This window comes from Artemia sp. Qi Xiang Cuo, chromosome 10 (assembly GCF_049724085.1).
Source record: "Artemia sp. Qi Xiang Cuo chromosome 10, ASM4972408v1, whole genome shotgun sequence".
Lineage (NCBI taxonomy): Eukaryota > Metazoa > Arthropoda > Branchiopoda > Anostraca > Artemiidae > Artemia > Artemia sp. Qi Xiang Cuo.
In genome coordinates, this window is record NC_142803.1 from 44,882,208 (window position 1) to 44,895,312 (window position 13,105).

At 33.9% G+C, this 13,105-nt stretch overlaps 1 protein-coding gene across 1 annotated transcript in view; it reads left to right on the forward strand.

Moving 5' to 3' along the window:
* LOC148947804 (uncharacterized) overlaps window positions 1-13,105 on the forward strand; it is a 92,099-nt gene that overhangs the window by 38,082 nt on the left and 40,912 nt on the right. Inside the window, exons 8-9 of the mRNA XM_089096015.1 lie at window positions 4,348-4,492; window positions 8,216-10,254. Coding sequence (XP_088952141.1) covers window positions 4,348-4,492; window positions 8,216-10,254 — 2,184 coding nt within the window. The remainder of the gene's footprint in view (window positions 1-4,347; window positions 4,493-8,215; window positions 10,255-13,105) is intronic.

The following is a 13,105-nucleotide window of genomic DNA, read 5'->3' on the forward strand; positions in this document are numbered from 1 at the left end:
GAAAGTAGTTCAAACGCTAAGACTTGGTTTAGAATGAAATCTACTCAGATTGAAAATGATAAAAATGTAAATTTTTGGGAATGAAATTGGAGACACTTTGAAATTTTCAGTGTATAAATACTATGTAGAAATGGATGTATATATACCAAACAATAAGTGTTTAATACATCAAGTGCAGTTGTATAATAATAAGTATATTAAAATCAGTACATGATTAATTAAATACCAAATAATAAAAGCATAAAAACAGTAGAACTAGTGGTAAAAAATCTATGTCTTCACAGTTTGAAAATTTAGCGTTTAGATGTTTTCTCCTGTTGGCCAAAATGTTGTCTTTCTTCTAGTGAGCTTTCCTTTCAGTTGTGAATAAAATTTTCCTTCTGAGTTTATAAATACATAAAATTTATATATATATATATATATATATATATATATATATATATATATATATATATATATATATATATATACATATACATATACATATATGCTACTAACAACTCACCGCAGCACCAAGCCGCCTGAGGCCAATACAGCTACGCACGCTCCCCCTGCATCCCAATCTATTCAAAGCCTCCCTTTTTACACCCGCCGACTAAGTTCCCATTTCCTTTAAATCTTTCTTTATGACATCCTCCCACCCCAGACGAGGACGACCTGCTTTCCGTTTAGCCCTAGGCAATTGGCCAAAAAGAACAATCTTCGGCAATATGCCATCCTTCATCCGCACAACGTGGCCTTGGCACCTCAACCTTTCTTTCATTATAGCCCTAGAGAGCGGTATTGAACCACATTTATCTTAGAGCCTATTGTTTGAAATATGGTCAGTCAGCCGGGTACCCTGAACAATCCTTAAGTAATTTCTCTGGAAAACATCTAACAAATCTTCATCCGTTTTTCGGAGCGTCCATGCTTCAGAGCCATATTTGACCACTGCCATCAGCGTAGCTTCTAATATTGAAATCTTGGTTTGCAGATTTATCTTCCTATTCTTCCAAACTTTTTTTTAACTGTGAAAAAACACCCTGAGCCTTGGCTATTCTATTTTTAACATCTTCACTGCTCCCACCATCTTTACTAATAATACTACCAAGGTAAGTGAAGCTGCACACCTGATCAATCTTTTCATTACCCAACGTCACCTTTTCATCTTCCCTTAATCCTAGCCTTCGTGACTCAGTCTTCTTGACATCAATTTTCATACCTATTCTAGCAACCTGAACTAGCAAAACCTCTAACAGTTCATTCATTTTGCTCACACTTTCATCTAGGATGCTTAAATCATCAGCATAATCTAAGTCGAGGAGACTTTTTCCTCCCCATTTGATTCCATGGTCTCCCATTGCCTTTCCTCTTCTCCTTAAGACAAAATCCGTCAAAATGATCCATATAATGGGGGATAAAACACAACCCTGCTTAACTCCTGATTTAATACAAAACCAGCTGCTAACTTCATTTCCTACCTTAACCGCAGTAGTGTTATTCTCGTACATAGCACTAATCACTTTAATGTATTTGTCTGGTATACAATACCAGGATAAAACCTTTACTAAAGCTCTTCTATCAACAGAATCGAACGCTTGCTCATAATCTATAAAACTGAGGACCAAAGGTGTTTGGAAACTCAGGCACTTCTCAATTATTAGCCTAAGAGTGAAAATTTGGTTGACACATCCTCTACCTTTCCCAAAACCGCACTGTTCTTCTCTTAATACTTTGTCTACGGCATCTCTCAGTCTAAAAAGTATCATATTACAAAGTACTTTACTACCTACAGAGACCAGACTAATGCCTCGATAATTACCACACTCACTTTTGTCACTTTTCTTATAAAGTGGCTTAATTAAGCGTTTCCTAAAATCGTTAGGTACTTCCCCTTTTTCAAAAATCATATTCATAATCTTCTGTACCTTATTTCTAACCTCAGAGCCATCATATTTAAGAAACTCATTTACCACCCTATCAGCACCTGGAGCCTTATTATTTTTTAATCCTTTTAGTACTGTCTCTAATTCCTCCCCACAAAACAAATCTTCCTTCACATCCAAGGTATCACAAAATTTTTCATTTTCCTCTATAGCTTTTCCTGCAACTTTATCTCGGTTAAGGAAACTCTCAAAATGTTCGGCCCATCTGTCTTTAGTTTTTTCCTAATCGCTAATTGCGGCCCCATTCCTATCTTTAACTGGGCCAAGTCCGGATTGACTACTCCCTCTCAATTTGTCAACATGCCAATACAATATTTTACTATTATGCCGTCTAGCTTCATCTTCCAGATCCTCGGCAATTTTATCCATGGTTTTACTTCACACCTCCTTAGTTCATATTTTAATGCCTTCTCACTTTCTTTACATTCCTTTTGTTTTCATATGATCTATCTCTCAAAGAATTCTTGTACAAGTCCTTTCTCCTTTCTGTTAAACATAAAGCTTTTTCGCTAATATTCTTAGCTGCAGTTCTAGCTTTCTTCCCTAAGACACCTTTAGTGACTTCACAAATTATTTTTCTAAAATTATTCCAACCAACATTATCAAATTTTAAACTCTCAAGTTTAGTATTAAACTGATCCTGGAAAGTTTCTCTCGAATTCTCATCCTGGAGTCTACCAGCGTCATAGCTTTCCGGGAAGTAGTTACCATTCCTATGTTTCAGCTTTAGATTAACCCTTGACACTACTAGATGGTGATCTTTACTTTTAACATCAATAACGGCACTCTTATATACCCTAGTATCTTGTATTTATCCTGCCAGTCTTCGGTTTACTTTAACATAATCAATGAGGTTTGCTGTCTTACCATCACGTGAATACCATGTTAACTTATAATCCATTTTATGACCAAACACCATATTGGTTATAACTAGATTGTTATACCTACAAAATTTCAAAAGACTGTATCCATTACTGTTTTCTTTTCCTACAACAAATTTATTTAGGCTAGGATATCATCTATCCCTATTTCTACCGACCTGGGCGTTAAAATCTCCCAGTAAAAATATCATATCTCTACCTGGGACCCTGTCTATTTCCTCCTTTAACTGTAAATAAAATTCATCTGAGTCACTAGTATCTCCGTCAATCGGTTCTACAGGGGCGTACACTACAATAACTGATACCCTGAACTTTTTAGTCATAAAATGAGCAATTAATATTCTATTATTAATACCTTCCCAGCCTAAATAAGACTTAGCAGCTTCCTTATTCATCATGGGCCCTACTCCCTGTCTATGTACCCCATCCTTCCTGCCTGAGTAAACAAATTCTATATCACCTAACTTCATGCTTCCAACCCCTGGGATATGAGTTTCTGAAACTCCTAATAAATCCAGTTCGAATCGTCTGAATTTGTTAGTCAAAATGTCATTACGATAGTCATTTTTTAACGTCGTAACATTCCAAGTTCCAATTTTCATGTTCTTTATATCACTGAAATTATTTTCGCCTCTGGAAAAGCAATGATCCCGAATACCAGTGCAGGACGGGGATCACATATCTTCTCAAGTCTTCACCGAAGTGCTTAAGCCGGCTTAGAACCAGACAGCAAGAAATCCCTGGGACCTCCATGAATGGGGGGTTTTGTGCAATCCTGGGCCCATCTTGGTCACAACATGGTTTTCAGCACTTGGCGATGCTCTTCTATCAACAAGAGTCGAAATCCTGCACAGACCATCTCAAGCCTATTACCTCCGACTCATTATATATTCATACCTACAAATATTATGCTACTACGGGGAGACATATATATATATATATATATATATATATATATATATATATATATATATATATATATATATATATGTCTACTATATATATACTACGGGGAGATATATATATATATATATATATATATATATATATATATATATATATATATATATATATATATATATATATATATATATATATATATATATATATATATATATATATATATATATATATATATATATGTATATATATATACATATATATACATATATATATATATTATATACATGTATATATCCGACCAAGCTAATTGTTTTATAGAGGGTCCATAACCGAAGGAGAGGGGATTGTCCAGGGGAGTCACATAGGTAGGCAAAACAGAAACTTTGTGAGTACAGAAGATAGGTAAAGCCTATATTAAGAATGTAAGTTTATGAAGCATCTACAGTACATTCAACCCTGCAGTAGCCGAGTGGATTGATGCTCTGCTTGCCAGTACAGGGCCCTGAGTTTGATTCCATATGATATATATATATATATATATATATATATATATATATATATATATATATATATATATATATATATATATTGGTTTGATGCTAAACAAGAATAGTAATACTCTTTGGATTTTACAGGATTAAGGATTTGAGATCGGATTGTGAAGATGAAAGACAAAGATGTTTAAAAGCTGAAGAAGTAAGGGACGAAATAGCTGAAGCAAGACAGGCAGCTGAAGATCAAATCGTTTCTATTCTTCAAGAAAATTTAGTCATTAATGAGGTAAGCTATTTCAGTTGATAACCGCCCTCAAATCTATCCGCCCTGTTGTACACAAAGGTGTACCTGAAGAACCTCAGAAAATGAGAAACTGAAGAGAAGGAATGTCAATATGGTGTCAACAAGGGAATGGAGTATGGTGTAATAAGGTATATGGAGTTAAAACTGCGAGCGCCACTAACAGTTCCTCAGCGTGACTAAAAGCAAATGCTAGGGCTTAGCTCTAGGGGCTATATAAAATTTAGTCATAAATGAGGTAAGCTATTTCAGCCGATAGACCATTCTCAAATCAAACCACCCGGCTGAGCAAAAAGAAGTACCCTAAAAACCTCAGAAAATGAGAAACTGAAGAGAAGGAAATGTCTGATTAGCACCACAAGCTAACGCTAGCTGGTTCAGCCCTAGGGCTTTTTTTATGAGTTTTTTTTTTTAATTAAACTCTGTGTTTTTATACTTTCAGTAGTGCTAGAGCTTAATACTTAGAAGAGTTATTTTAGAGGGGCAGAGATCTGATTCTCTTCAGTGTCCTGTGTTCTTCTTATTTTTTTTGCCACAGCGAAAAATTAAGCGAGAAAAACGGGTTTTTATTCGCCACATCACTTGGAAATAATTCTTTCTTATTCTATATCTGAATTATGTCACAAATTAAAAAACTATTATAAAGAGCCGTATTCAAGTCAAAGATTCAAGCCATTACTTGAATCTTTCTCGATTTTTAACTTGTTTTCGAAAAAGCGGAAGATATATGCCCTCTATTTTTACCATGGGCATAATCTTAATAAGCCAATTTCTCGACAGAACAGGACTATTATAAAAAACTGTATTATGGGAAAGTTATTAAAAGTTAATTTTTACTTCTTTTACAATGAAAACTGAGCTTGTTTGAATTTTCAAAAGAATTCAAATTGAATGCTGAAAATTAATCAATTTCATGGCCGGTGAAAGGAATGTTCATTGTGAATCTTATGAACAACGAACAAGTCGAAATTAACAGGTCTAAGTTTAACAAGTCAACTATTAGAACAAGTGTAAGGAAAATATTCGCCTCACTTTTGCTTTGGATTAGAGGTGAAAAGATCATTAGCTGAAAAATTGTGTTTCAAATATATAAGATTATAGATAAAAGAGTTAGGGCTAAGTTAGTAAGCAGAATGAAGAATTGTCAGAAATGTAAATAATATACATATGATGCCCTTTCGGTGGCACCCAAAATGGGTTTTTTATCTTCGACCTGTGTAAAGCAAAAGTTAAAAAAGACAAAAACAACTAAGTCACCACAGCTTTTTTGCTATTATGATTGATTTAAAAATTGTGTTTGCTAATACTAGATGGTGCTCGTTACTCTTATTTCCCAGAAACAAACTAGTTATCTTTCTTCTATGTTTCTTATAGTTTCCCTAATATTTCTATAAACACATATAGGGTTAATCTGTACCTATAAACGTATATATAATATTTATAGTGTTATACTGAAAGGATGCTGAAATCGATTTTTTTAAAGATTAAAGTAAAGCTCGGGACAGTCATTACAATATTTTATTACTGTTCAAGGATAACTTTCTTTCTTTTGTCTGCCCTACGCTTTCATTTCTACTGCATTTGGGAAAAAGCGCTTATTATTATTATTTTTTTTTTTTAGCATATCCCAAGGTGCAAGTTACTTTTTGAGCAAGCCATGTATTATACATGGAAAGTGAAGTTTTTGAAAAGTGTAGTTTTTTTCAAAAAAAAAAAAAATCTTCTCTTTCCTTAAAACCTAACTTTAATCTTCTATGGAATGAGGGCTAGTCATTAAATGCAGACACAAAATAATCTGTGTCCTTGTGGGGATGGGGTCGTAAATTGTAATGAAATTCAACAAACAGGTCGATTATATAGAATACCTAAGCCGTCATAGGAGAAACCATAAGCATCACATCTTATCATTCATGGGGGACATGGCCTTTAAGAAACCCTTTCCAACCCCACCAGTATGTTTGCTTCGGTCAGTAATAACAGTCAAACATTCCAGAACTCTCCAGTCTCTTTGCTCCCCTAAAAGATTTTTTTTTAGTAACTTGGTGCCTTTCGAATTAATGTACCTGAGTCTATGATTCTAAAGACTTACCTGAAAACATTGCTGTTTAATATGAAACAATCAAACAGGCACATATGTTGGGCCAGGGCCAATTATAAAAACTTAAAAGCAGGCAAGTTATACGGAAAACATAGGAAAACATCAGTAAAACACACAAATCATAAAATCTTTTTATAATCTCTCTCTCTCTCTCTCTCTCTCTCTCTCTCTCTCTCTCTCTCTCTCTCTCTCTCTCTCTCTCTCTCTCTCTCTCTCTCTCTCTCTCTCTCTCTCTCTCTCTCTCTCTCTCTCTCTCTCTCTCTCTCTCTCTCTCTCTCTCTCTCTCTCTCTCTCTCTCTCTCTCTCTCTCTCTCTCTCTCTCTCTCTCTCTCTCTCTCTCTCTCTCTCTCTCTCTCTCTCTCTCTCTCTCTCTCTCTCTCTCTCTCTCTCTCTCTCTCTCTCTCTCTCTCTCTCTCTCTCTCTCTCTCTCTCTCTCTCTCATATATATATATATATATATATATATATATATATATATATATATATATATATATATATATATATATATATATATATATATATATATATATATATATATATATATATATATATATATATATATATATATATATATATATATAAAATCGAATGTGTGTCTGTGTGCCCTGAATGCATTACTACACTGTTCACCCGATCGCCAAGAAACTTAAAAAAGTTGCTGAGTACAATTTTACGAAGGTTTTAAGTATAAAATACCCCCCCCTCTCAAGGTTCTCTTAATGTTCCGTGTACTTTTCATAATGACTGAAATTAGAGACCCATGAACACAAGTACTTGAAAGTTGCTTTCGTTCGCATTATCCAAATTTTCTGGATGTAAATTATCCAACAATGCCCGACGGGTAATTAACAATCCTAACCTAATTTTTTAAATACTTTTAAATTTAAAAATATGAGCGCTATTTAGATTTTGGTAAAATTTCCCAGGAGTGGCATTATCGGAGGAGAGGAGGGGATTTTCCATAAGGGTTTTTGGGGGCATTTTCATGGGGGTTTCTGGGGGTATTTTCCGCAGAGGTTTCCTGGGGATTATCCGCCGGGAGGGGTGGTTCCGTGGATGAGGAGTTTTTTGCTGGGGGAATTTTCCGTGAGAATTTTTCAAATTCGTTTGTTTAAGAATACGATGATTATTCTGGGGTTATTTTCCGCGGAGGTTTCCAGGGGATTATCCGCCGGAACGGGTGGTCCCATGGAGAAGTTTCTTGCAGGGGGATTTTCCGGTGGAAGAATTGTCCGCGGGGGGAATTTTCCTTGAGCATTTTTCAAATACTTCTAATTTAAGAATACGATGGTTTATTAATACACGGAGGGAATTTTCTGTGGGTGGAGTTTCATTGAATTTCCTTTCTTTTGAGATCGCTGCAACGCGTGACGGGTAAGCTAGTATTATATATTGTATGATTATATTTCTGTCATTCTATTCATTAGATGCTATTCTTATAGTGAATATATGTGTTATTCGCTGTACAATGAATATAATGTTTTTTTTATTTTTTATTATTGCTTTGATGGTTTAACATTATACATTTCTGTTTGATGAAAGCGTTGATATGGGATTTGGAGATTTTAAGTATATTTAAGTATTTATAGATTATATTTTATATTTCCCAGAAACTTAAAAAAGCAATGGATGAGTTGGGGCGATTTCGTGACGTGATTGCAGAGAAAGACGAAGTAATAAAAACCATACCAAAACTCAAAGAAGAAATGAATTCAATCCTTTCAGAAAATGCTGCCAAGTTGTTGGACCTCCAAAATCTCGAGAAAGAGTTGCAACTTCTCAAAGAAGATAAAGAGGAACTTACCAGTGTCAATAATTATAACAACGCTTTCATAAATGAACTAAACGAGGAGCTAAGAAAACGTATAGATGATTATGAAACAGTGTCCTCAGAGCTGAGTGAAATATCAAAAGTGGCAGAGGAACTGCATGATAAGTTGAATATTTCAAATAATGAAATCGCTTTAATTTCTTCATCGCTGAAGATCACGGAAGAGGAATTAGAAAAAGGGGATAATAATAGGAAAGAATTAGAAGAAACTTTGGAAGCCTTGGAGAAAGAGAATCATAGAATAAGAGGTGATAAAGAAGAAATGATGAAAGAATTAGGGGACATCCGAAATGAGAAGTTTGCTTTACAGAATGAGTTTAAGCAGTACAAAGATGACACTGAATCAACTATGGAAGAGATGAAAGCAACAATCAAGAACTTGAAAGAAAAGGAATGTATGCTTACTGATGCAGAAGATAAAATATCGCATTTACAAAAAGAGCTTGAAAGAACAGAGGAGGAAAATAAAGAAAACCAATCAATATTAAAAAATATGCAAATGGACATGATTAAGCTAGCTGAATCGAAGGAGGCTGAATTAGTTGAATTGAAAAAATCTCTTGAATCAACTGGTGAAGAGAAGGAAGCGAAAATTGAGGCTCTGAGGGAGAAAGAGCGATGGCTGATGGAATCACAAGACAGAATATCACATTTACAAAGAGAGCTTGAAAGAACCCAAAGAGAAAATGAAGAAAATCAATTGACAGTCAAAAATGTGCAAATGGATATGAACAAAATATTGGAAATGAAAGAGGCAGAATTGGCTGAATCAAAAGAATCTCTTCAGTCAACTGCTGAAGAGATGAAAGTAACACTTGAAGATCTATTAGAGAAAGAGCGCTTGCTTAACGAGGCACAAGGTAAAATTGCTACTTTAGAAAGTGAGCTTGAAAGAATCCAAAAAGAAAATGAACAAAATCGAATGATGCTTAAGAATCTGCAAGCGGACATGGAAAAGTTAGCTACATCGAAAGAGGCCGAATTAGTCGAATTGGCTAAATCAAAAGAACTAGAATTACAGCAGGTTTTAGAAAATTTGACTGAGGCTCAAAACGAATTATCTTTTGAGCGATCAAAGAAAGAGGCTACCAAGAGCGAAATTTCTAGCAAGCTCAAAGAGATGGAATTAATGAATTCGGAGCTTCGGAATCAGGTCAAAGGTTTAGAAAGTGAAAAGTTATCTTTAAAATTTAAAATTGATGAAATTGAGCAGAAAAATAGTTCAATGCTAGGTAACGAAGCTGCTCTGTTAAAAAAAGAAGTGAGAGAATGTTTGAAGCAAAAGACTATCCTTGAAAAGTCTTGCGAGAGACAAAGTCTTGAATTTGAGGCTACTAAAACTCGTATGGAAAGTGAAGCCGTTGCTCTAAAATTGCGATTTGAAGAAACTCTGAAAAAGAAGGAACTTGAAATAGCAGATCTTAATTCGAAAGTAGCTAATGATGAAGCAGTAAATGCACAAGCTAAAAACGAAGCCGGCTCACTTTTGGCTAATATGGAGGCTAATTTGTTGAAAGAACAATTGGAAAAAGCAAATTTGGAACGGAAAGTTGCAGCTCTAGAATCTGAAGTTGGCAAACTTAGGAAGGAAAAGGAAGCAACCGTTAAGGAAAGTTCCTTCTCCCACTCAATTCAGACTGATCGTCTTCAAGCGTCTTTGGAGGAAATGACTGGGACGAAGAATGCATATGAATCGAAGTTTAAGCAGACGACCGTAGAGAAAAACAAACTTCTGGATGTGATTGCGGAGAAGGACTCAGAACTGAAGTCGTTGACGCGGGAGTCTATCTCTACTAAGCTGAAAGCTGATGGACTAAAGTAAGTTTAGCTTAAAAAGCATATAAGAAAGTAAATATAAATTAATTATATAAAGAATCTAAATGCATAAACAAGAGAAGCTGGCGAGTGGAGGGAAACGAGTTAAAAAGATCAAGTTATGTAAAGCCCAATCTATTTTGCGGCCCTAGTTTTCAGTTTTAAATGTTTAACGCCAAAAGCGTTAAAAAACGTCAACTTAAAACGTTATCTTGTTTTCTCGCTCCTCGCTCACTGAAGGAAGTTTAAATTCAGTTTGGTTTAATTGCTTCACCTGTGGCCTTCAGAGGTCGTCGTGGAGAGCACCGTTGTCGCCTTATGCACCAACCGGCGGGGGGGGGGGGGGAATCAAGTCCAAGTAATATTTTGATTACTTCTTGGATTACTCACTATTGCGACTAAACAAAACAGAATCAAGTTTAGCTAAAAAGGACAAAAAAAGATATTAGTTTCCCAAGTCAGAATGCACCTGAAACTGGATGCTAAATCTAATGATGAAAATAATAGCAAGAAGTTGCTTAACATTTGAATTTCAACCTAATAAATAATGGTAACTTTAAATAAAATTAGAAAAGCCCGTTTTCAGAATGGACTAAAAAGTAGAAAATAAATTTTTTTTTTTCTCGACAATATAAGTGAAAACGAGAATATAAGTGAAGTAATATAAGTAAATATAAGTGAAAACGAGGGGTGCGGAATAAATTGAGCTTTACATAAAATAATTATAAAATCAATATAAGTTAAAAATGCATAAAAGAAAAAAGTTAGTGATTTGAGTTAAAAAAAAATTCACGTTAAGTGAAGACCAATACGTCTTTACGCTCCTCGTTTTCACTTATAAACGTTCACTTAAAACGCTATCTTATTTTCTCGCCTCTCACTCACTGAATTAAGTTTAGTTTTAAATTGGTTTAATATTTTGATTTTATCTGGAGTACTCACTAGTACTACTAACTAGAACATAATAAAATTCAGTTAGAATTGACAAAAAAAAGATTAGCTTACCCAGTCAGAATTAGCCTGAAATTGGATGCTAAAGCTAACAAATGAAAATAAGAACAAGAATTCGCTTAAAACATAAATATCAACCTAATAAGCAATAATAAATATAAAATCACGTCATTTGGTTCAGCGTATCAGAGAATCTTACTGTAGAGATTTCAAGCTCCCATCTGTAAATTTGTGGAGTTTTGTATTTTTTTTTTGCCAGAAGAAAGACCACGGATGCGTGTTAATTTTTTTTTTTTTTTTTTTTTTTTTTCTAAAACCTAATTAATTTGCGCTCCTTGTCTTCAATTATAAACGTTAAAAAACGTCAAACGTATGCTTAAAATGTTATCTCATTCTCTTACCCCTCGTTCATTAAAGTAAGTTTAGCTTAGTTTTGTTTAATATTTTGTACTTACTGTTGCGTCTATAGAAAAAAGAGTCAAGTTCAGTTAGAAACGGCATAAAAAATACACATTTTTGTCAATTCAGAATTTGCCTGAAATTGGGTGCTAAAGCTAATCAATGAAAACAAGAACAAGAAGTTTCTTAGAATTTGAATCTCAACCTAATTAATATAAATAAAATAAAAAAAATTTTTGAAATGGACTGAAAAGCAGAAAACATAGTTTGGTTTAATATTTTGGACCTACTTTCGCGTCTAAACAAAATAGAATCAAGTTCAGTTAGAAATGGCAAAAAATACATTTTTTTTTGTCAATTCAGAATTTGCCTGAAATTGGATGCTAAAGCTAATCAATGACAATAAGAATAACAAGTTGCTTAGAATTTGAATCTCAACCTAATTAATATAAATAAAATAAAAAAACGTTTTATAATGGACTGAAAAGCAGAAAACATAGTTTGGTTTAATATTTTGTACTTACTATTGCGTCTAAACAAACTAGAATCAAGTTCAGTTAGAAACGGGAAAAACATACATTTTTTTATCAATTCAGAATATGCCTGAAATTGGATGCTAAAGCTAATCAATGAAAACAAGAATAACAAGTTGCTTACCTAAACCTAATAAATATAAATAAAAAAATCGTTTCAAAATGGACTGAAAAGTAGTTATTTTTTCTCGAGAATCTATGAATACAAGTGAAAAGGAGGGACACGAAATGGATTGACCTTTGCATAATACCTATGACCTTTACATAAATATCAAATTGATATAAGTTATGAATGCGTAAATGAGGAAAGTCGGTGAGTTGAGTTAACAAAATTTCAAGTTGGGTTAAAACCAATACGTTTTGCGCTCCTCTTTTTCACTTGTAAACGTTACAAAACGTCAAACGTTCGCATCAAACGTTATTTTATTTTCTCGCCCCTCACTCATTGAGGTAACTTTAGTTTTGTTTAATATTTTATTATTATTTGGAATACTTACTAATGTGACTAAACAAAATAGAATGAAATTCAGCTAAAAACGGTAAAAAATAGATTAGTTTATCAAGTCAGAATTTGCATCAATTGAAATTAACCTTTTCGATATAATTAGTGACCTGGTAATCTGCCTATGCTTGTTAACTAATATCTTTGCTAGGCCGTATTCAACGGGTGGGTGGGGGGCTACGCCCCCCCCCCGAATTTTGACCGACTCGTAAGAACAACAAAAATACATACATATAAATTTTTGATGCGTTTTTTTACGCCCTTGTATCCTTGTAAGTATTTATTTTTGTCCTCGCTTGGATGTCTAAGATGACGTTAAAGTTTTCTCGAGTTTTTGAAGACTCGTTGAAGAGTGCTGTCTAAAGAAGACCCAAAGATTTATTTAAAAAATATGCGCGTTGTATATAGTAAAATTTTTTATTAATTTTTATATTGTTTTTCTTTATTGAATTAATTTTTGTTTTACTAA